Source organism: Mustela nigripes, chromosome 7, assembly GCF_022355385.1.
Source record: "Mustela nigripes isolate SB6536 chromosome 7, MUSNIG.SB6536, whole genome shotgun sequence".
In the NCBI taxonomy this organism is placed as follows: Eukaryota; Metazoa; Chordata; class Mammalia; order Carnivora; family Mustelidae; genus Mustela; species Mustela nigripes.
In genome coordinates, this window is record NC_081563.1 from 50956865 (window position 1) to 50978771 (window position 21907).

The 21907-nt window shown below is 55.7% G+C and overlaps 1 protein-coding gene and 1 long non-coding RNA gene across 3 annotated transcripts; one reads left to right on the forward strand and one right to left on the reverse strand.

Moving 5' to 3' along the window:
• Positions 1 to 2453: 2453 nt before the first annotated feature.
• On the reverse strand, positions 2454 to 20195 carry EMX1 (empty spiracles homeobox 1). 2 transcript variants are annotated; one of them, XM_059405851.1, is made up of 3 exons: positions 18417 to 19595; positions 12462 to 12646; positions 2454 to 3019 (listed from the first exon to the last, which is right to left on the reverse strand). In XM_059405851.1, the coding sequence occupies exons 1-3, from the start codon at positions 18949 to 18951 to the stop codon at positions 2852 to 2854; spliced, it is 888 nt and encodes a 295-aa protein (XP_059261834.1). In that variant the 5' UTR covers positions 18952 to 19595; the 3' UTR covers positions 2454 to 2851. The 2 variants fall into 2 exon arrangements, with proteins under 2 accessions (XP_059261834.1, XP_059261835.1); XM_059405852.1 differs by lacking the exon at positions 2454 to 3019 and adding an exon at positions 10337 to 10499 and having other exon boundaries at positions 18417 to 20195.
• LOC132021457 (uncharacterized) lies at positions 12621 to 18408 on the forward strand. The gene is made up of 3 exons (XR_009405325.1): positions 12621 to 12678; positions 12892 to 13011; positions 15562 to 18408. It is a non-coding gene; the product is annotated as an uncharacterized LOC132021457 (long non-coding RNA).
• Positions 20196 to 21907: the final 1712 nt, after the last annotated feature.

Sequence of the window (21907 nt, forward strand, 5' to 3'; positions counted from 1 at the left end):
CCCTGCAGGGCCTGGGAGGCCAGCCCAGCTGAGGGGACATGACAGTGCCAGGCTCCTTCGGGGAAAGCCAAGCCAAGTAGCCCCTGTCCACCTGTCCACCTGCAGGGCCCCGATCTCCAAGAGCAAGGAGCAGTCGAGGGAGGGACGGGAGCGTCATTCCTCGGCTTCTTCTCCCCTTCCCGGCTGCATCTGTGTCTCTTCGAGAGAAACTTTGGTTTGTTCCCTGGAGAGGGCCCAAAAACTCCCAAATTAGCAAACCTGGCAAGCCGGCAGCTCAGAAAATAGTTCATCCTGATTCCATGTTTTTCAGGCTCACAGAAGCCTTTATTAATGAAGTCACAACACCAATATTTACCGTCTGCAGGGAGAGGCACAACACGGGGGATGGATGGGAGTGCGGTGGGGACTCCCGCCCCGCCCCTCACGGGCCTGGCCTAGGAAGATTGGCAGGTTTCCTTGGGTCCTTTCCAGCCCTTTATCTGGATGACAGGGGCGGCTCTGCTGTGATCCTCACGCACCCCCTCCCCCACCAAGTGAGAGAATCTGGAGAGGAACAGTTCTCCCATTCCTCTGCCCCCACCGGTGCCAAAAAGACGCCTCCCCTTCTCCACCTCACCCCACTGGGGTGTACATGCTCCCCAGAGGTTAAATGCCTGCTTGGCAGGGAGAGAACGCACCTTGAGGTTAGGCCGTTTGAGATGTAAGGAGTGTGTTTCCTGGTGGAGGGGGTGGGGAGGGCCATTGGGATGGGAGAAAGCCCTTTGGTTTCTAGCATTGACCGGACCCAAGCGAGATGCTGACAGTCCCAGCAAAAGGACCTTCTGTGCTTGGACCCCTGCATGTGCCCCAGGCAGCAGGTCTTCAACATGGACGTCAACATTGATCAAGCCCCCAGCACATTCCAGGAGCCCAGAGAAACACAAGTAAAGGCACAGCACAGGCGAAACCCATGGCTTACTGGGGGACAGGGATGATGGGCAAGACTGAAGTAGAGGGCACCAGGAGTGAGGTAGGAGAGGCCAAGGCTGGGAAAGAAGTCGGGGTAGAGCGGGGGGGCCTAGGATGGGCATGGCACAGTCCTGTGTGCTAGCCACAGTGTGGAGGGACCTCCTCTTTGACATCCACACAAACCTCATTAGGCCTACCACTCCTTCCCTTCCCTCCCCTCCCCAAGCCCTGGGAGCCATGGGCACTGCTTCCCACGGTAGAAGAAACCTTGGCTGTTTGCCAAAGTGGGCAGCCCTGAAGAACTGGTGGGGAGATGAGTCAGTGGTGAATGTGTTGGATTCGAGGTGCCAGGGGGCCTGGAGGCAGCAGATGTGGGCAGCAGGCTTGGTGGGTCTGCAGCTTGGCAGGGGTCAGCTGGAGGGAGTCCGGCGAGCCAGGAGAAGTTCCAGACATAGACGTGAAGCCCCAGGGGCAGGGCACAGTGAAGAGGCAGGAGGCACAAGGACCGGCCCTGATGAGGATAGGGCCGACGAGGCAAGGACAAGACAGGAGGACGGAGGGGCAGGTGACAGTGTCAGAGGCACTGAAATGAAGGCAGGGGTGTGGGAGTCAAGGAGGGAACAGCCAGAAGAGAACGGTGTAAGTAAAGCTGAACAGGTGGCAGCTGAGTTTGGCCCCAGGGGTGCTGGTAATCGGTGATTGGTGATGTCATCAGCACAGGCAGAGGGTTGGGGAGCACACGGGAGGTGAAGAAGCGGAGACAGGTCTGGATGTCGTAAGGGCAAGGTTGTTAGGAATACAGGTCTTGCGTTTTAAAGATGAAGGAATTGTGACAGGAGGAAAGGCTAGCAGACGAGCAGAAGGGCAGGTGGACTAAAGAGCTCAGTCGAGCCCTGCCCTGTTGCTCTTTCCCAGCTAGAGGCCCTGCGTCCTTGGGGACAGGTGGTGGGCTCAGCCTTATGCCCCATCTCGGAAGCTTTCCTCTGCATGGTGCGGGGGTTGGGAGGGGAGGGGTGCTCTGGGAACGGATGAGTGTCCCAGTGGGGCCTGGGATGGTCAGCTTCTGTGAATGGTGCTCTGCCCCCAGCCCCCAGTACTCCCTTTCACTCCCAGTGTCCCCTCACTTGAGGGAGCCCCCAGCATCTCTCAGTACATGCATCTCTCAGCACGCAGAAATGGGCATATTCTGTCTCTCCCCTAAGCCACCTGCTCCTGCTTGCCACTGCTCCATAACCTTGGAAAGGCCTGAGCGTAGTTAGCCTCCCTTAAGACACAGGTTGATCTTTCCCCACGTCTAGCCTCAGTTTCCCTTTCTCTAGAGCTGGAGTTCAGGATCAGGGTGGACCACCATCAGAGGAGAAAAGGTAATGGGTTGAGTCTCCCGGGCCCCGCCCCAGGCTCCCAGGTGCTGTACAGCCTTGCTCTGCCCGTCCCCACTGGTCCCCAGAGCCCGAATCCACCCCCCCGGCTCACAGGCTCTGGGGGGGTGGAGCTGGATGCCCATGTTATTAAGAGAGAGACTTTTATTATTCCCATAGGGAAGGGAGATACAAGGGAATCACTAAGAACTACAGTGGGTGCCTGGAAAATAAATTAAAACAGAAACGCATCAAAACAAACAGGAGATCAGAGAAGTGGAGAGTGGCTGGGAGGCTGCTGTGGCCGGCGGCCTGTCCAGGCAGGCGGGCTCTCTGAGGAGATGGTGGAGGAGTCCCAGGCCTCAGCCAGCCCATTTCTTGTCCCTCTGTCAGCAGTGGTCCCAGGCTCCAAGCCCTGCGAGGCCGTGGCTCGAGGCCTCCCCGAAGCCTGGCGGGGGAGCGGCCAGAGTCCAGCTGGGCCCACCTGGGGGCCCTGGCCAGCAGCGAGCAGGTGCTCTGCTCTCGTGGATCCGTGGCTGCCCACCCTAGTCATTGGAGGTGACGTCGATGTCCTCCCCGTTGGCCTGCTTCGTGGCGATGCGCCACCGGTTGATGTGGTGGGAGCCCTTCTTCTTCTGCTCAGACTCAGGCCCCTCTTCCTCCAGCTTCTGCCGCTTGTACTTTGTCCTCCGGTTCTGGAACCACACCTTCACCTGGGCCAGGGAGGGAGGGGCAGAAGTAAGAAACACCCAGGAGGCTCCCAGAGCAGCTCCTGGGGTCTCAGTGCCCAGGCTGAGCTGGGAGCCAGATGGGGAAACCAAGGCCAGGGTCCTCTCCTCTGGCCAGGTGCTGCCTGCTGGATCTGAAAGACTACGCTTCCAGATGTGAATGAGGTGGGGCAGGGAGAGGACACATGGGGCCAAGATGGGGCCATCTTCCAGTCCCTCTCGCAGAGGGCAGGGAGCAATCACGGAGCTGCCGAGCGTCCTGTAGCCACAGCACAGCAGAGGGGAAGAAGCCAGGCTCTGGAGCCCGGCAGGCCTGGGTCCCTACTCGTTTCTAGGAAGACATAATAATCACTCTTTCACGAGGTGGAGGTAAAGAGTGAGTAGGCGAATGTATAAAAAGCCATTGCATGAGTCCTGATGAGCGCCTGTGGCCCTGATGTACCCCCACCCCCAGCCACCCTGTGCTCTTTGCAACACAATGAGGCAGAGTGGACATGGCTAATAACCAGGAGGTGATGTCCACTCCAAGAGCGGTGCCCAGGACAGCCAGAGTACTCCTAGGGTCACATACCCTGCCACTCAAGGTTCCAACTAACACTAGGTCAACTAACTAGGTCAATCAGCTTCTCCAGAGGACCCTGTGAACAAGGTCAGGCGGAATTCCCCCCACCCCACATCAGAGGTCGAGCTGGGCAGGTGGATGGCTGCTCCCTCGGGGGGCAGCTACTCATGGTGGTCTGAAACCCACTAATGATGCCTCCTCCTTAGACATAGGGGTGTCTGCAGCCCGATTGGGGCCAGTGCTCTAAACTTCTTGCCCCTGAAGCACTGGCCTCTGCAGCCCATCCAAATATAGGAACAGGTTACACAGGAGAAACCACAGGATACAGAAATGAGCTCCTCTTAAACAGAGAGGGCCCCCTGCTTCTGTGTCAGGCAGTGAGAGTCCTGACAAGGGGAGGGTTCAAAAGCCAATAGCTGTCCTCTGTGATCGTGGTTGGGGGGGGGCCTTGGAGGGACAGGTAAACAATGCTAAGCTCACCTCCTCCAGGAAGCTACCCCAGATTTAGCCATATCTCTCCTCACCCCTCACTTCTCCCACCTCCCCAGCATTTGCTCAGTGTCCAGGATACAGCCTTTAACATTCTCTTACGCACAATCAAGGAGGGCTCCCTAACTAGACCTAGTGCTCAAGATGGTGGAGGAAGCCTCAGTCAGTCTGTCCGCTCCTCCTGGCCTTGCAGAGCCAGGCCATCACCCGCCCACCCCCATCCTCAGAGATGGCGAAAGTGGGCCTGAGCACAGATCCTTTGCTAAGTTTCTTCCCTGTTCTGGGCTTACGCCCCTCATCTGTAGGAAAGATGTTTTTCTGGCGGCTTTGCAGCTCCAGGGCACTTCCTGGGCTTTTGCTCCCAAGGGTCCCTGGGGGAGGTGACACAGAGATGGCAGAGACATGGATGGTTTCCTGAAAATGAGAGCTCATTTACAAAGCCAGCAGGTGTTGCTGGCTGCCGCTGGGTGACCCCTGGTGTCCCTGCCGGTGGTGAGTGGGAGGTCGTGTGTGTGGAATGATGGTGAGAATATTTGGTTTTGGCAGCAGCAGGGAATGCTGAGGGAAGATCCTGGAACCCTGGGTGGGGACAGGGGCCATCCTCAGAAGACGACCCACTCCAAGAATGGTGGAAAAGCACAGGCTGTAGCTATAAAACAAGGCAGTGTTGGGCCAAAAGCAGGCCTTGTGTCAGGGCACAGGAAGCAGTTTCCTGCCCAAGATGCTCTGCCTTCATGCTTCCCAGGCACGGCCCCCTGTCTGCTTCATGGAGCCCATCCAGTCCAAGGCTTCCCCTAACAGCTCCCTCTCCCCAGGGAGACTCTGCCCTTTAATTTTAGAGCACGGGTGGCGGGCGGGGGCGGGGGTCATGGAGCTAGGGATAGGAAGAAATGAGGCCCCTGGCCTCAGTGGATACAGTAAGGGAGGGAGGAGCTTCTTCCCTGTCTCTAAGGCAGGGGGCAAACCCACCGCCTGCCTGTCTCACCTCAGACAGACAAAGGAAAATGGTAGATGCTCTGGGGGCAAGACTTCTAGATCCCATAACCACCTTTCTGGGGTACAGGGCAGGCTGGGCTCTGGGTGGATCTCAGCACAGCTGCTTCTCACCCCTGACTGCCCTCGCCCCCCATCCGAGAGCCCACTACGCCAGCCAGGAGGTTGGGTGAGTGCCGGGGAGGCCTGGATGCGGAACCTGAATGGCATTATCGAGGGCCCGTAGGGCTGGCCAAGGGCTAAGTGAGCCCAGCAGAGGGATGGGGCAATTGGGGAAGCTCTGGGCAACAGCAGGACAGCTGGCCCCTTTCTGCATCTTCTCTCTCCCACACACACTCCAAGGGTCCTTTCGGGAAGGAGACTTGTCTGGAGTGGGATGGACCCAGCCTGCTACGCTCACCCCACAACACTGGCCCGAAGAAGGAAAGTCCTCAATGGTGGAACTCCAGGCACACGGTACATTTTCTGGCAAGAGCCACCTTTCCTGGCCCACCCAAATGAAAGGGCATCCTGAATATTTTCTCCATGAAAACGACCAGGGTCAAGGAGGCAGCTTTCTAGAAACAGGGAGGTAAACTGTCTCCTAAGGCAGACTGGCTATCTTGTGAACAGCCTTAGGCTGAGTGACCAGATGCTGTTTACAAAGACTGTAATAACAGGGGGCTGCTTATGACTTAATAATGTCAGTGAAAAGGGCAGGATACGGTTTGGGCACAGTGTGATCACAACCACGGGAAAACAAAATCTATGCATGGGGAAAAAAGACTAGAAGGAAATGTACTTAAAGTGTGGGTGACATTTCTTTCTTCTTCCCACTTTTTGTCTTTTCCTTGATGCATTACTGATAACAATTAAGAGTTATTTTTTTCTTAGAAAAAAGAAAAAGAACTGGGCTCTGAGTGTAGTAGGAGGCCAGAATGACATTACCCCGGAATCCAGCGGGGCGATCTGGGGACACCCCAGAGCCCTCTCCCTGGAGGACAGAGGTCCTAGAAAGGAACCAGGTCATGCAGTGTGCATCCCGCTCTGAGGGCTAGCTTTACGAAGCTGTATTTATTCTGTACCCGCTTCCCCACCATACCCGCACACTGGCCCCGGACACCATTGGGATGTTGGCTGAAGAAACCCCTCCCCAATCTGTGACTCCTATGGGTTTGGAGAGAGGTTCCTTGTGGCCTCCCAAGACCCCATCTCACCAACTGCCTCAGTGTTTCAGAGAAGCCAGATCCTTCCAAGCTTCTCCACGTTTACATGAGTTTCCCTGCCTGGAGTACTCTTGCTTAGCCTTCAAAAGCCTGCTCAGATGTTCCTGGACTGGGACTGCCCTGCTGCCTGTCTGTGCTTCCCGAGTAACTTTCCCTGTGTCAGCACCAGGGACCCCAGCAGTGCATTCATTTATTTCTCAAACCTCTGTCTCCTTATCAGGCGGTGGGAACCTAGAGAACCAAAGCAGTGTAATAGTGTGGACTGGCATCCCCATGGGCACGTGCTGGTCTGTTCAGCAAGCTGGCCACAGGTGAAGTACCTGGCCCTGTGCTCTGGGCAAGAGGTGCCTCAGCCAGACATGGAGAGCCCGAGAAAATCAGTGGTGGAGGGATTGGGGTCTAATCAGAAAAGCGGTTTGGGAAGTGCGATGGCTGGAGAGATGGGATTCTTTTTAGGCATAGTTCAGTGGACACTTCTACAATAGGGTCAATTCTTAATTCTCCATGTTGTGGACTGGGTTAACCACTTCTAGGGAGAATCTGGGGGAGGGAGGGAGACTTACTGTTGGGAGGCACAGGGGTCAGCATGAGTCAAACAGGATGAGGAAGGTGCTGTGGAGGAATGAATGAACGCATGCGTGTGTTAACAGAGGACCAACTGATGTATGTAACATTAATGAATGAAGGTGTGCATGTATTGATGAGCAAATGAATGGACGAAGGAACTAACACACAAGCAAACTACAGCTCCGGCCAATTATTTCACTTTAGTTTTGAGTAACCTGCTATTTGAATGACCCAGATTTGGATCCCTTCATTTCCAGTGGTCCCCAACTTTAGCCAATCCCAAATGGAGGAGTCTGTGGCTCCTGCCTGCCTATATTCAGGAGAATACTTGTCCACAAGGTATTCAAACACCCTATCAAAGTAATAGCCCTCTCTGCTGGGGATCCATTTCCTATTATTTGATCATAAGAGCTACTCCTACTCTCAGGGTCAAGCCCAATGCCATGCTAGGCCTACCAAACTGAGGGAGGTCACCTCTGACTCTTCGTCAACCACAGCCCAACTCGTCCTAAGCCTTCCTGCCTCCTCCTCTGCCAGATCATCTGGATGCTTGCCCTCACTCTCAGAAAGACATCACAGAGTCATCTGCCTCCTTAGGACTAGGCCCTAGGGACTACTCCAGTCTCCCTCACCTCCCCTGCCCTATACTGCCTCCCACTGGACTCTGGAACTTGGGTGATGCAGAAATTCTTGGAAAAGAACCAAGACCTGGAGAAGAGATGAGTCCATCTCAGAACCGACAGTGAGCTAGTAACAAATGTCTCTTGAACTTCCCTAGAATTCAAGGCATTTGGATATCTCCTTCTCAACCATCATCTCAAAAGCAGAGATTTTCAGGGACATCTGGGTGGCTCAGTGGGTTAAAGCCTCTGCCTTTGGCTCAGGTCATGATCCCACGGTCCTGGGATCGAGCCCCGCATTGGGCTCTCTGCTCAGCAGGGAGCCTACTTCCCTCTCTCTCTGCCTGCCTCTCTGCCTACTTGTGATCTCTGTCTGTCAAATAAAATTAAAACAAACAAACATTTAAAAGCAGAGTTTTTCAGAGCAGGAATGGACCCCAAGAAGTCTCCTTACCAATGCCCCAGAGGGAAAAACCCACAGGCAGGTAATCAGACACTCTTTCCTTCTGAGACCTCCCCACCTGTTCTTGGGCCCCAGGATGGTAGCCAGACTTGACACCTCCTGCTGCATCTTAATCCACCCACGTCAAACCCTCCCCTTCCTTCCCACCAATGTAGAACCCTGTGCATCCCTCCAAACTTTCTGGGCCTGAGGTCTTCTGGGACCATTCCACCCCTGCAGGTCTCCCCTCACTTCCCTCAGCCCACAGCTGTGACTTCAAGGAGACTCTAGTCACTCCTTGTGCATATTCTGCCAGTGTGCATACTTTACAATTTCCCCCCATCACAAATCTCCAAGGCCGAGGACTCCATTTCTGCACCCCTTTGTCACAGCTCAACTGAACTCAAAGCCAGAGAAGGTGAAGAAGCACCTGCTGAACACTTCAGAGCAGGAGGGGCAGCTGGAAACACTGACCGGCTGATCAGCCTGGACTCCTTCCCCATACACCTAACATGCCACCCCCACGCGTGCACATAAGCACCAGAGCCGCCTTCCATGCCACATATATGTGATATCACCTGACTTTGGGCATCAATCACACTGCCTGCATGTACTCTACAATGTAGCACATACATGTTACACACACCCATTACAACACACACACATTAACTTCCACTCACAGCTCTGATCTGACCCCAATCCGGGTCTGCCCCACCAGGACTAAAGCTTAGGACATCACCCCGTCATCCAGATCAGACTCCAAAGCAGCGCCACAGCAGTGAGGAGCAAGTGATCAGAGCCAGAAAGGAGAACGAGCCCTCTCCCAGGACCACTGCCTCCATGCTCTGGACTGACCCGTGGCCTTCCCTGCACAGATACCCAACACTCCACCAAACATACAAACCTGCCCCGACAAAGAAGTTCAGCTTGCCCACCTCCCAACACTCCATACTAAAGCTTTGAGCATACAGAGACCCCTGAGCCCTAAATTAAGACCCACACACTGATTTCCTTAATCTTACCAGGAGTTTTACCCAGTGGATAAAACTAGAACATCTAAAATAAAGTGCAAGGGAAGAATAGAAAACAGACACAGGGAGGTGTCAGTGACTACAGAAAGCAAGGGAAATGACTGATAAAAATTAACACATGGAGATGTGTACCATCCACAGAAATTTGCCTCTTTATTCCACACATGTTTATGGAGCATCGACTCCTTGCTCGTCACTGAGCAGGACCCTATAGGGTATAGAGAGAAGCAGGAAGGCTTGACCCTTGGCTCCCAAAGCTGGCCTGTTGTTCATCAGAATCACCCAGAGAGCTGTTTTAAAAACATTTCCTGGATCCTATCCTGGAACTTCTAAGAGAATCTCCTGAATGGGGCCCGGGAGTCTGTATGTTGAGATTTCCTTGCGAGATGGAACTAGCCAGTCTACAGAGTGACATTTGGACGTGGTAGATAATTTCGCAGCAGCACAATCCTATGCGTATTATGATATACTGGAGAGGTACTGTGAGCTCTGAGAACTTGGAGGGAGCACGATACAGAAATACAGAGGAGAATATAGATGAGACAGAAACTCAGGGCTGGAAAGAACCATGGAGTTCATTTCATTAAATGTTACAGATACAGCAACTGAGGCCCAGAAAGAAGACAAAGACAGAGCAGATGACACAATAGGTAAGCAAATACCCTGTCAGTAGCTAACTAGATCTGTATAGAGGGAAGCTTGAGAAGGATGGTAGGTACACAGAAGATAAAACAGAATAGATGATAAGGAAATAATAAACAATTGGGTGAGAGCTAGTGTTAGTTAGGAGGAAGAAGAATGTAATTAACAGAAAATAGGAAGTATAAATTAACCAGCTTTGGAGAGGCATTTTAAGGAGCTCAGACAGAGAAGTATGTGGCTAGATATAAAACAGCTATCTGTACAGGACGGATTGGAGAGCTCCTAGAGACAAATGTAGTTAATGTAGTTACTGACAGTAGAAATAGATGGCAGGGGACTGACGGCAGAGATGGGTGTTTGACAAATAGCCAATAGTTGGAAATGATAGGTAGGCTTGCCCAGTATATACTGAAAGATGGATAATTAATTAGGTAGCCTAAGTCCAAATGATAAGTTACAAGAGGGACAGAAAGACAGCTATGATGGTGAAGGAGACCAGATATGGCAGAAGAAACACCAGACTAATTCAGGAAGCCCAGTCTAGGGGCTTACTGTAACACTAACCAACTTGATATATATACTACTTTACACAGAGGGAAGGGAAGGACTGGGGATAAGAATTCATATTATTTGAATTCCTATTACGTGCCTTTAATCCTCAAAGAATCTATTTTCCAGATGAGAAAATTAGAGCTCAGAGAGATTGAGTAACTTATACAAGGTCACGCAGTCAATTAGAAAGGAGGCAGATAATAAAATCCAATCTGTCCTCCTAGGGAGCTCTGCCCACCCCATCTCTCTATCTCAGTCCTCACCTGAAAAGAGAAGCCTTTACAGGATGGTTTCTCAGGCTCAAGCCTCCCGTAGTTCTACTGCGGTTTTTTTTTTTTTTCCATATGCTAAAACCAGCTCATCTATAGATAGAACGAGATTAGACATGAGTTTTGATAGTTAAACTGGATATACTATATTATTCTACCCAGTTTTGTTTTAAATGTGTTTGAAACATAACAAAAATGAAGGAAACAATCATTACATTTACTAACTGGCATTGTGGGGAGCAAACAGGCAGCTAGATTCGGTTTGAAAGAAAGTTAATTAAAAATGCCCTCACTGAGCTAAAAAATTAAAAGTTTAAAAACAATGACATTATTTCAACAAGTGTTAATCTGTGGGTGGGAGGATTATAAACCGTTTTGTTTTCTTACACTTCTGCAATTAAAATTTAATAACTTATACTTTTTAAATGATGTTAACTATAAACACCATTCATAAATTGACACCTTGTTTTAGACAACTTTAAAACACTGTTTGCCAGGAGGGAACGGGGGTATTATTTTATTAACTTCATTTTTTAGCTTATATTTCTTCTAAACATTAAAAAAATTAACTTGGCTGTTTTGTAAGCTTTAGCTCTGCAGTTAGAACAGCCCAACCAGCAAATCTGAAAAAGCACGGGCCCTTCAGTAGAGGAGAGAGTAATGTGTGATTAAATGGAGCATCAGACAGATAAGACGTCTTGACAATAGAAACCAAAATAGAATGTGAGGACCAGCCAGTGATGTCTGCTGGGGGACTGGGGAGGCACTTAGGATCTGGATTCCCCACTGGGCCCCCTTCCTATTTTCACTACTCCCCTGGAGACTCCAGGCTGTCCCCCTCCCCCCAAGACACCTACTCAGGGCACTAGGATGGAAGATAGTAGGGGCCAGACCATCAAAAATGGGGAGAGGATGATAAAAAGCCAGAGGGCCCCCCGGGCAAGCAAGCGGCATTCTCTCATTTGCACATCTGGGAGCTTTGAGGGATGGAAGGGAGTACCATCTCCCAAGGCCCATCCAGACACTGAATCAGCCTCCAGGGCAGCACCCAGCCCCTACAGCTATATCGGACTCCCAGGAACCAAGAGCTCAGGCGGTCCTTCCACACAGCATTTATTTAAGGCAGTCTTCACTTACAATAAACCCAAATCTGCCTCCATAGGACTCTAATCTAGTTCTTTAATTTTTTTCTTTTCTTAACTATCAGTTACAAAAATACTCCGTGGTTACCCTAATTTCACCCAGTTCAAAACCTCTCCAACGCCACCGGAGTGTTCCCTCCCCAACTCAACAGCCCTCCAAGTGTTTGAACGCAGTCCCTGAGTCCCCGAATCTACTTTTCCACCATTCCCACTTTCTTCCCATGTCTGCGCGCCCCAAACACCAGTTTCCAGAGCCCTAGCAGCCTGCCTGCGCAGAGATCAGCGCCCCCCTCCGACCCCAAGCAGGGCTGGCCCCTTCCTGGCTGATTCCTCGGCTTTTGATGTTTATAGCCTGAAGACACGTGGGCTTTCTCCCCACACCACAGCCGCTGGTGGGCAGCCCAGGCCTCTGCCAACTGGGCCCATGAACAGCAGCAAAGCCGGTGCGGGGGGGTGGGAAAGGGCCGGGCCTCCCACAAAACCGTGAGCACCCCAGAGGAGAGGCGGGAGAAGAGCCGCAGTAACCACAGGGCTGAAACGGCTCCAGGGGACACTGGGACAGCTCGGGAGTGACTGCGGCGTGGCCCTGCCTCCTCCTGAGAACCCGGCGCCTCCTGTGGGCTTTGAGAGCAAGCTGGGCTGTGGTTTGAGTCCAGAGTCCTGGTGGGTCCTTAGAGCTTGACAGAGGTTCTGCGGCCTCGGCGAGGCTAACCGCAGCGGGAGGGAAGGGGCTCTAGAGATAGGTTTTGCCGGAGGGCCGCGGGGGAGGGGGGCTAGGGGTGGCTTTTGGAACTCAGTGGGACCGAGCTCCGGGGAAGGCGGGGGCGTGAGCCCCGGGCCCCTCCTGCACCTGCCCGCCCCCACCTGCACCTGGGCCCGCGGTCTGAGCACCGGCCGGCGGGGTGGTGATTACCTGCGTCTCCGAGAGGCTGAGGCTGCCGGCCAGCTGCTTCCGCTCGGCGCCCACCACGTAGTGGTTCTTCTCGAAGGCGCGCTCCAGCCGCAGGAGCTGCGAGGGCGAAAAGGCCGTGCGGATCCGCTTGGGCTTGCGCGCGAAGGGGCCGTGCAGAAGCAGCCCGTCCTGGGGCACGTCGCTCGCTGCGGCCGCGCCGCCGACGGCAACACAGCAGGTACAGACAGAGAGAAGGGGCGCCGTGAGCCGCAGCCAGGCCGCCGGGCTGCCCTCGGGAGCCGGCCGAGCCCGGCCCTCTGGCCCCACTCGCAAACGCCCTCGGCGCTCCGTTCCCCTCTCCAATTCTTGGCTCCCGCCCCCACTTTTCCCCTTTCCCTTGTGCCGCCCCTTCCTTAAGTCCACTCCTCTCTCCTCCCCCATACTTCCTGAGGGTTCGAGAAGCTACCCCGTCGGTCGACCGAGGCCTGAAGGAGCAGAGGAGCGGATCACTAGATGGGCCAGGAGGAGGGCCCAGGCCTAGCGAGGTGCCTGGAGCAGCGAAGAGGCCGGGGTAGGAAAAATCCCTTAGCTCCCTTTGTCCCCTGGCCCTGCTACACGAGGAGGGACAGGGCTGAGAGTCACGAAGGTGATATGGGGAACAGTGAGGCTGCTCACCACCCTTATGCCAAAGACATTTTCAGGAACTTGCAGGGACCCAAGGCACTCTCTTTTCACACCTATTTAAACCACCCTTGCAGCTAAATGCTCAGGCCACTAGCCCTCTGAAAATTCCTGCCAACAGGCCCAGGCTCTACCTTGCAAGTGGTAAAAATAGGCCAGCGACTAGGTCAATGTCCAGGCAACACCTAAAGGTCTAAGGTCAGGCTTCTGCCTCCCCCTTCCCTTCATCTCTCCCCCAGGCCTTCAGGTAAAGCTCACTGCCCCCAGGAGACTCCTAATGCTCTCCGGTGGGAAAAGGCCTTGCTTCATCCCTGAATAGTCCCGTGCTGAAGAAACACGTGTATAAATATCTAGATGTCATCTTTCTCTCTAATATATATAGATATAGATATATTGGTTTCTGCATGGGCGTGTGTAAATATATGCTCCAGCCTCCCTACTGTCTTTTTCTCCCATCTACCATACAGGATTTTCAAAGAGTGTAATTGTCCCTTGGCAAGTGTTGGCCATCATGGGAACTCAGCTCCTACCAGCAGGAGGAGGGGCTGACCCTGGGTGGGATAAGGCCCCCCGGGGTGGTGAGGTCAGGAAGTACAAAAGCCAAAATGAGCCTCCACCTACCACCCCACATTCAGTAAACCCCCCACCAGGTCTTCGTGCAATCTCTGGCTTGGTTGCATATGCTCTCAGACTTGAAACAGGCCCTGACATCACCCGTGGGTCCTCATGCAGGGGCAAATATCAGTACCCTCGAGCCACTGACATTGAAGAGCCCCAGATGGAATGTTTTCACACGTTTAGTTGTTGAAATTGACTGGGCCAATGAATTTCTCCAGCAATGGCCCACTGGTTTTACCCAGTTTGACCTGTTGTTTTGTTTAAGGCAATTGTTTGTGTCTCAGCTGAGATTTTCCATTTCTGGAAATACCTCTGTAAGGGAAGTAAGGGCACATCATGGACATGCTATTGCTAAAACTCTCCAGGTAACTGTTCATGTCCCTCTGCTGGTGGAAAATGACTGGTGTTACTTTCTCCAACTCCTTGGGCTTTGGATGCTTACACAGGTGACTTTTATTGCTGGGTTTCCACCCCCTCTCCCGTTCTGAACAAGGTTGCCAGAGGGGAAATGAAGTCCCCTGACAATCACTTTCCCGTTTCAAGTGGCTGGATCTGTGCAGCTACAAAAGGGAGTGGCATCACACCTTGGGGAGATGGAAGGGGACGCTCTGCCCAGTGGGCCCTTCAAGGTGGAGGCAGGCCCAGGGCTGTTAGGCCTGAATGAAGGAAGTTTAACTGGTGGTGGTGGAGGGGATAGATGATCAAGGGAAGTGGTCTGGCAGAGAGGAGTAAGAAGGAATGAAAGGAGGAGCCTGATCCAAGTAGGAATAAGAATTAAAGTCTTAAGTGGGTACCAGTGTGATAGGCCAGAGAAAGGTGGAAGGGGCGGGTAGGAAGCAAACCCTTCTTGCTGATGTTAAACTGCTTCAGCACACGGTGTGGTTCTGAGCCTGGGTGGAGTCCCAACAGTAGTTGTGCCTCTGGACAAATAAGCTGGGCAGGGAGAAGGCCTCGCTCATCCCAGAGTTCCAGTGTTGGCCTCAGCAGCTCAATCGGCCCAGGCTTGTCAAAAGTGAGGTGGCAGCCTGGAGAGACCCTATAGATGGGAGTGAATGGGTTGCAGGGGTGTCAGGGACAATCTGTGGCTGGGAGAGCAGGACTGCAGTCTGCCTCGGTGTGTATGGTTTGATGGTTGTTTTGTAATTCTGGGGGTATGTGTTGGCCCCTTGCATGGTGGACTTCTCTGTGTTTGTCTTCATAAACCCAAAGTGGAGGATGGAAGCAATAAGCTTACTCTGTCCTTGTGCCATACACACATCCCTTTGCCTCAAGTCTGGCTATTTTAGGAAAAGCTAGGCTTGGTTTACTGTCATGCACTGTTGGGGCAGATAGACTGTGTCCTTCAGGCAGAAACACAGGGGTCCATCTGACCCAACCACGAAGAAGCAAGGGGCAGGAAAATGACTCAGTATACTGAAAGGTGATGACAGACTGGATTTCAAAAGAAGCAAGGTTTTTTTTTTCCTGAAAGAGAGAGGGGGTTTAGTGCAAAACTAACTATCCAGACAAACTGATCAAATAGCTCTATGTTTCTGTAAGGATAGAGTGATGCTTTAGGTGCCTAAGTTCCTGGGCCCCTCTCTTTAAGGGTCTCAACAGTTCCTACCGCAGCTTCAGTTTTCCTTAATTGGACCACAAGAGCAGAACAAGCTTGGGGCTGGGGCCAGTGTGGCCCGTTTCCCTGCAGTAGTTCTCACCTCTGGCAGTGGGCAGTCAGTTTCAGACAAGGAGAGGTGGAAAAGTGGAAGGAGGATGACTTCAGCTTCCCTGGAGCCAGGAGGAACTGAACCCCACCCCATTTTTCTCCGGCCTCTCAATGCAGGGAAGGCAGGGACTGGCAGGAGAGACTCCCAGGACTGAGGTGGCCGGATGTGGGAACTAAAGGATCCGAAGTGCCCGCGCTAGCCGCTGAACTCTCTTCTGGAGAGGCCGCGGCCGGCCAGGAGCTCTGGGCCGGCGGGCTGGGTGGAGGAGCCTGGGGCGACGAGTGGGAGAGGCCGGCCAAGCAACGGAGATAACCTCATTCCCCCTCCTCCAGCCGAAACAAAGGCGCCCTTTGAAGCACCGGCCCATTACCGACGCGGATCCCTGAGGGTTGGGGCTTCCCAGGGCCCCTCCAGACGCCGTTCCCGGCCTGGAAAGTTCCTGCGTCCGGGAAATGGCACCGAAGTGCGGCCAATTCCCGGTTTCCGCCGGCTCCTCCCCTTCAGGCCTCGAAGGCTACGGGCTTCAGGATCCCGCCGCCTGATCCAGACCATCCCCCGTGGGCTCTTCCTCTTCCACCGCCTCGCTCCGCCGAGAAGCCGCTTCCCCGAGCGCTGGCCCGCGCTGCGCACGGAGCGCAGACATGTTCCTTTTCGTTCGTGTAGGGTTTCGTTTCTTGCATTAAAACGGGGCTGAAATGAGCATCGCAGAGACCCGGTTCTCTAGAAAACGCGGCGCCGGAGGGCCTGGGACGGCTCGGCCCGCAGCCCCGAGGCCCAGCTGGGACCGCCAGGCTCACAGCTGCCGCGCCGCGCATGGAGCCGCGGCGACGAAGACCCGACCCAAAGCCGAAATGTCTCAAGGTCGGCAAAGTCCTTCCGTGTCCAACGGATTTCCGAGTTCAAAAATGCGGCCACACATGGCTCCATCTCCGCGTCCAGAAACGGTTCTTAAGAGAAAATTTCAACCGTTTTTGCAACTCGACAACGTGCCCGCCGGGACTGATGGCTCAGGGAGCCGCGGCAATTTCTGAGGTTTTTCGGAGAATTCATGTGGGCTCGATTGGCTGGGAATGCTCAGAGCCGGAGCTGGATCTGTCGCGAGCTGTCCCCGGCGCCCCCGTGCCCGCAGGGACGAGGCCAGAGGCGGGAAAAGCATCTAGGAGGGCGTGGGGCGCCGGGTCCGAAGCCGAGGGCTCAGCGGGGGAGGCCTTCTCCGGATGATCAGAGACCCCAGGGCTTAGGACCGGCTCTGCCCTCTCCTCAGAGCCCCTGTCCTTGCACCAGCCTCCTAACCACGGGTCCTTCTACTGCCCCGGCCCGACGGTTCAAAAATAGCCACGACTCTCAGATCGGCCCATGGGTGGCAGGTTTTGAGACCCAGGCTGGGCTGGGCCCAAGGAGCACCGAGATGGTTTACTTAGTTTTGAATAAAACTTCAATCATTTATAGCAATAAACAATCGTTGTAATTGACAGATTTCATGCCCAAAACGGCTGACACCATAGACTCCCTCCCCCACCTCATGATTTAGGCAAATCTTTGAAATCTGAGGGGAAACAAGTCTGCCCACAAAAATTCTTGTTCAAGTAATTACAACCTTTTATATTGTTGGGATCTGCTGGGTCAATATCTACTTGTCAGATGGGACTAAGCAAATTGACAAATTGGACCTGGAAAGCAGCTTCCCATGAAACAGTTCAGCAGCTATAGCCAAAGCTTCAAAAAAGATCATTTTTCTTCTGTTATCTAGATAATGGTACCAAGCATCTGGTTTACTTTGACTGTGTAGACCGCGGTTTATCCTCAGATTAGGTTGGCAGCCGAAGCTCTAGCCATATCCTTTTCATTGGTTTCACTAAAAGCCGGGTTACCTAGCTCTGAGTCATGGAACCTCAAAAGGCTGAGGTCCAGTCCGGTCTACACTAACAAAATTAAACTGGAAACTAAGCAATTACTGTACAAATTAGGTCATTCTTTAAAAAGAAAAACAGGCAAGAAAAGAGAAACAAACTTTAACAAATTCCAGGAAGAAAACGAACTCCAACAAATGCAACTCTTTCCTTCGGGAAAGTCAGATAATGGAAACGTGTGTGTGTGTGTGTGTGTGTGTGTGTGTGTGTGTGTGTGTGTGGTGTGCGCTCCTCTGCGCGCGCGTTTGTAAGGCTAGTGGGGGATCTTCATTAGCAAACCCGTTGCCCTGTGAAGACGTGGGAGCTTGGCTAGCCTGCGACCTTAAAAGCCCCCGCCCTCCTACTTGGGAGGACTGCCTTGGGTCCCGCAGCCGCCGGGTGGACTCCCAGAGTCGGCGCATGGCGATGGAAGCCGGTTGCTACTGCAACCCTTCCCGACCCTGGGTCCGAGAGGCACTTGTGACTCGACAAAGTCGGGTCGAGGTTGTTGAGAAACACCCCAAGACGGTGGAGAACTCCTCGACGGAACATTAACTCTCCAGTGTCTCCTTCCCGCTGCCCCTTCTCTCCTTAGACCCGGGGCACGCGCGTGGACTTTGCCCCGCTGGTACGCGCCAGCGAGGGCGGATATCTGGGAATTGGTGGTGGATGTGAGAGGGAAGTAGGGTCCCAGGTCCAGCCCGCGTAGAGGGAGGGGGCGGCGGGCGCTGCGGTCGCGGCGCTCTCTGGACTGGGACTGGCTCAGCACCGAGAGATTCTGGCAGGCCGCGGGGAGGATCAGGAGAAGCTCCAGGGATGCGCCCGGGTCTGGCGTCCGAACCCGCACCATTTTCTGGGCAAGCCTGGAGGTCCCAACCTGGCTCTCTGGGAGGGAACCCAACGCCGCGGAAGCGCGAACGGATCCGGCGCGGCTCTTCCCGGTTTGGGAATCGGCCTCTGCGGCCCCCCACAGCCTTGTTTCAACAACTTCTGAACAGCCCCGCACGCCCCCGAGCCTCCCCCGCGCCACCGCAGCGCCGGCGCTGGCCGGCCGCCTAAGCGGGCACAGCATGGGCACTCACCCTGGAAGCGGTGGCCGAAGAAGCGGTTCCGCAGGACCCAAGGGTAGAAGTGCAGAGGGTCCCGGTGCTGGGCGCCGAAGAAGGAGTGCGGGGGCTGCAGCGGGGAGGCGCCCAGCTGGTGCGCCGGGTGCACGGTCAGCGCGGGGTGGTTCATGGCCTCGGGGAACACGAGCTCGGGCCCACCGTACAGCGAGCGACCGGCGCCCGCGGCGGCGGCGGCGGCGGCGGCGGCGGCGGGGAAGCCGCTCACGAAGGCCGCCTCGGCCGCGCCGGGGTGAGGGTAATTGAGCGCCGTGGGCCGGAGTGGCTCCTCCGAGGCGGCCGCCGCCAGGGGATGGGAGCCGGCGCCCCCGCCGCCAGTGCCCCCGCCGGTGCCGCCGTCCTTGGCTACCAAGGACTCGATGGTAAAGCCACGCTTGGCTGTGGGCTGGAACATGGTCGCGGTCGCCAGAGCCGAGCGAGGCAGCCGGGCTCTGGGGAGCGCTCCGCGTCCTGGCGCCGCCGCCGTGCGGGGTGTGCACCCAGCCAGGCACATGCACACACACCAGCACCCCTCACCTCCCCCGCCCGCCCGCCCGCGCTCAGACCCTGCAGGCGAGCCAGGCGCGGAGAGGCGAGGGGCGTGAGAGCGAGCGAACGCGGAGTCGGGCCACCGCGCGCAGCTAGGCGCGCCGGCCTCTGGGGCCGAGCGGGCAGCTCCCGGCGCGGGCACTGGCGCGGGTTCCGTGCGATGCTGCGAGCTGCCTCTACGGCCTGGGGGCTGAGCCCGGCCCCCTCCCTCCCGAGTCCAGCCAGGACAGACCCCCGCCCCTGGTCCTCCCAGCACTGCCCAGCTCAGCTTCGGCCGCTGTACTGCGAGGCGCGAGTTAGCCGGCACCTGCCCCGCGCTCGCCCATTGGCCGCCGCTCACCTGCCCCAAGGTGGGGGGCGGGGCGGGGCGGGGCGAGGGACGGCGGGTGGGGAAGGAGCCAGCAGTCGGAGGCAAAAAGCGGACTGGAGCCTCTGCCGGGCTGTCTAGGCCTCCCCCCAGCCCCAATCCTCCCCTCGCCACGGGCTTCTCTTCGCGTCTCTGCCCTTTTAGCTGAGTCTGGCGATCGTCCCAACCGTCTCAGCCCACGCGGGAGCCCAAGAAGGCGTCCGAGGGGCCTGGGGCTTCGGAGAAACTCCAACCCCACTTCCCGATGTGTAACTCAGTTGAACCCTCTCCAATTCATCCTGGGATGTCGTTTCAGTTCTCAGGCAACTTGGATCCGAGCGGATGGTGGGAGGGTGGGTTTTTTTGCCCGATAAATACATTCTCTGCTAACCAGGTCACTGCTCCCCGGGTCTCGGGGACCCTCCCGCTCACCCACCGTCTTTCTCCTGGGCCGCGTTCTGAAAGCCGAGGCCTTGCTCGTGAGGTTTCGCGTTTTCTGAGGGTTGCGGGGGACAGCTCCAGAAAGGGGGACGCCCAATTCTTTTCACAAGGGGCCAGGCCGGGGACAGCGCGAGAGGAGCTGCTGGAGTGGTCACTTTGCAGACCTCAAGCCGCAAATCTGGGTTCGGAAGCACCTCCTTGGCCCAACCACGGCGGCCGCGCTCTGCTCGCACCGGGACGGCGGGCCTCAGCACAGGGCGGTCTGCTGCTTTCCTCGCCTTCTCTGGTCGTGGGGCTCAGGTGCAGGCGGGCCGGGCCAGGCCCGAGCCTCGGGCCTTAACCTGGAGCTGGCCGAGCAAGTCGACCCTGTCTCCAAGAATACACACCAGCCATCCCCGGAACGCAGCGGCCTCCTGGCCTCCCCTGACCCTCACCTTCCACCTGCGACCGCGGAGCCTCGGACGACTCTGCTCCGTCAGGTTTCCATTTCTTGCAATAATTTCCTGGGGGTGAGTGGGAGAGGAGAACTAGTACTCCGCAAACTTTTTCACCCGGGCCTTCCAGGCCGCAGTAAACACCTCCCCGAGGCCTAGGAGGGCGCCGGGCAGTGGTGGGGAGGCTGCGACCCGGACCCTGCCAACGCACTGTGAGGAGGGGACCGCAGCGCGCTCAGCTTCCTCGCCGCCGCCGAGGTCAGTGAGGACGGCGCGGCCGCGGCCGAGTGCGCAGACCTAGGTCGGGCCTGCCGACGCCCCGAGGCCAGGGGTTCCGCGTGCCGCGTGACTCTGCAGGGACTCCAGGCCGGGTCTTGGGAGTGGCCCGCCTGAGCGCCGGGAGCCCTGGTCCGCGAGAGCGCTTCGGGCGCCCTTGTAGCCACAAAGCGGGTTAAAGTCTATTTTCCACTCGACTGCTCCGAAAAGCCCCCGCGCGCCGACGCCGTTCCGGCCCCCTTGGGCGAGGTGGGGAGGGGGCGTAGGAGGGGGGGGCGGCGAGGCGACAGCACCCTGCAGCCCTTCGTGTCCGGGGCAGCCCGGAGCCGAGCGCTGCGGAGCCGCGGCAGAAACGCCTGCGGAAGGAATCGGTACCGAATCCGCGGCGAGCGCCTGTGCCCTCTTTTGCGACCTCTCTGGCTCTTTTTGGCTCTCTTTACCGGTCTCTCTCTCTCCAGTTTCCGTCTCAGCCTGTCTATCCCCCTCCCTGTCTCTCTGCTCCACCCTCCACCCCGACTTTTCATTTATTTCTTCCTCCTCCTCCTTTGCTGCAGCTTCAGTCCTGGAAAGGGGAAGCTCCGAGTGGAGACCTAAGCAGGCCACAGCACGAAGGGGGCGAGGGTGCGGAGCTGGGCAAAGGCACAGCTCAAGTTTTTCCGCTTTATATAGAAGGGAATAACTGGGTATTTTGTTGAAGCAAGATCCCCGCGGGGACGTGAGTTCAGTTGGATAAGCAATGCCTGGGCCTGTGCTCTGCGGCGACAGGGGGCTGCCACGGAGAAGACAGGAGCCCGAGCAAGTTAAAGCCTCCCAGGAGCCTTGCGCCCCTAGCCAGAGATAAACCCCATCGGTCCAGCCGCCAGCCCTCACCTCCTACCCCACTGAGAGGCTGGATGGTGGCCGCGAACTCGATAAACTGGGCAAGTAGAAGAGCTTGCAATCTACCGGGCCTTTCCTAGACTTGCATCTACACCGGCCACATCTGTTTTCATCTGTATGGTTCTGGGGATACATACTCCTGTTAACTTGATAGGTCTTTATAATAACACCTTCCCTTGTGGTGGTGCTTGTGAAATACTTTGACATCTACCCGTCTAGTCACTAACCCCATTTTACACGTGGAGAAAGAGAGTACCGGGGACCGGTGACTTGAATCTGGTCGCAGTCTGGATTGAGTTGGGACAGCTCAGTGATCCCGGTCTGGCTCGGGTTCCACCCTCAATCCATTCGTGCCCCTGCAGCTGCCTCTGACTCCCTAGGCAGGCGGCCACAGGGTTAGGGTGCTAGGGGCACTAGGTGCAGTTCTACTTTCATCCTCCCTCCCCTCCCCCCTCCCCCCCACCTTTCTCGGGCATTCCTCTCCCTTAATCCCCCAACCTCCCTCCATCCTTTCCCTCCCTCTGCAGACATTTACCCCTTACCAG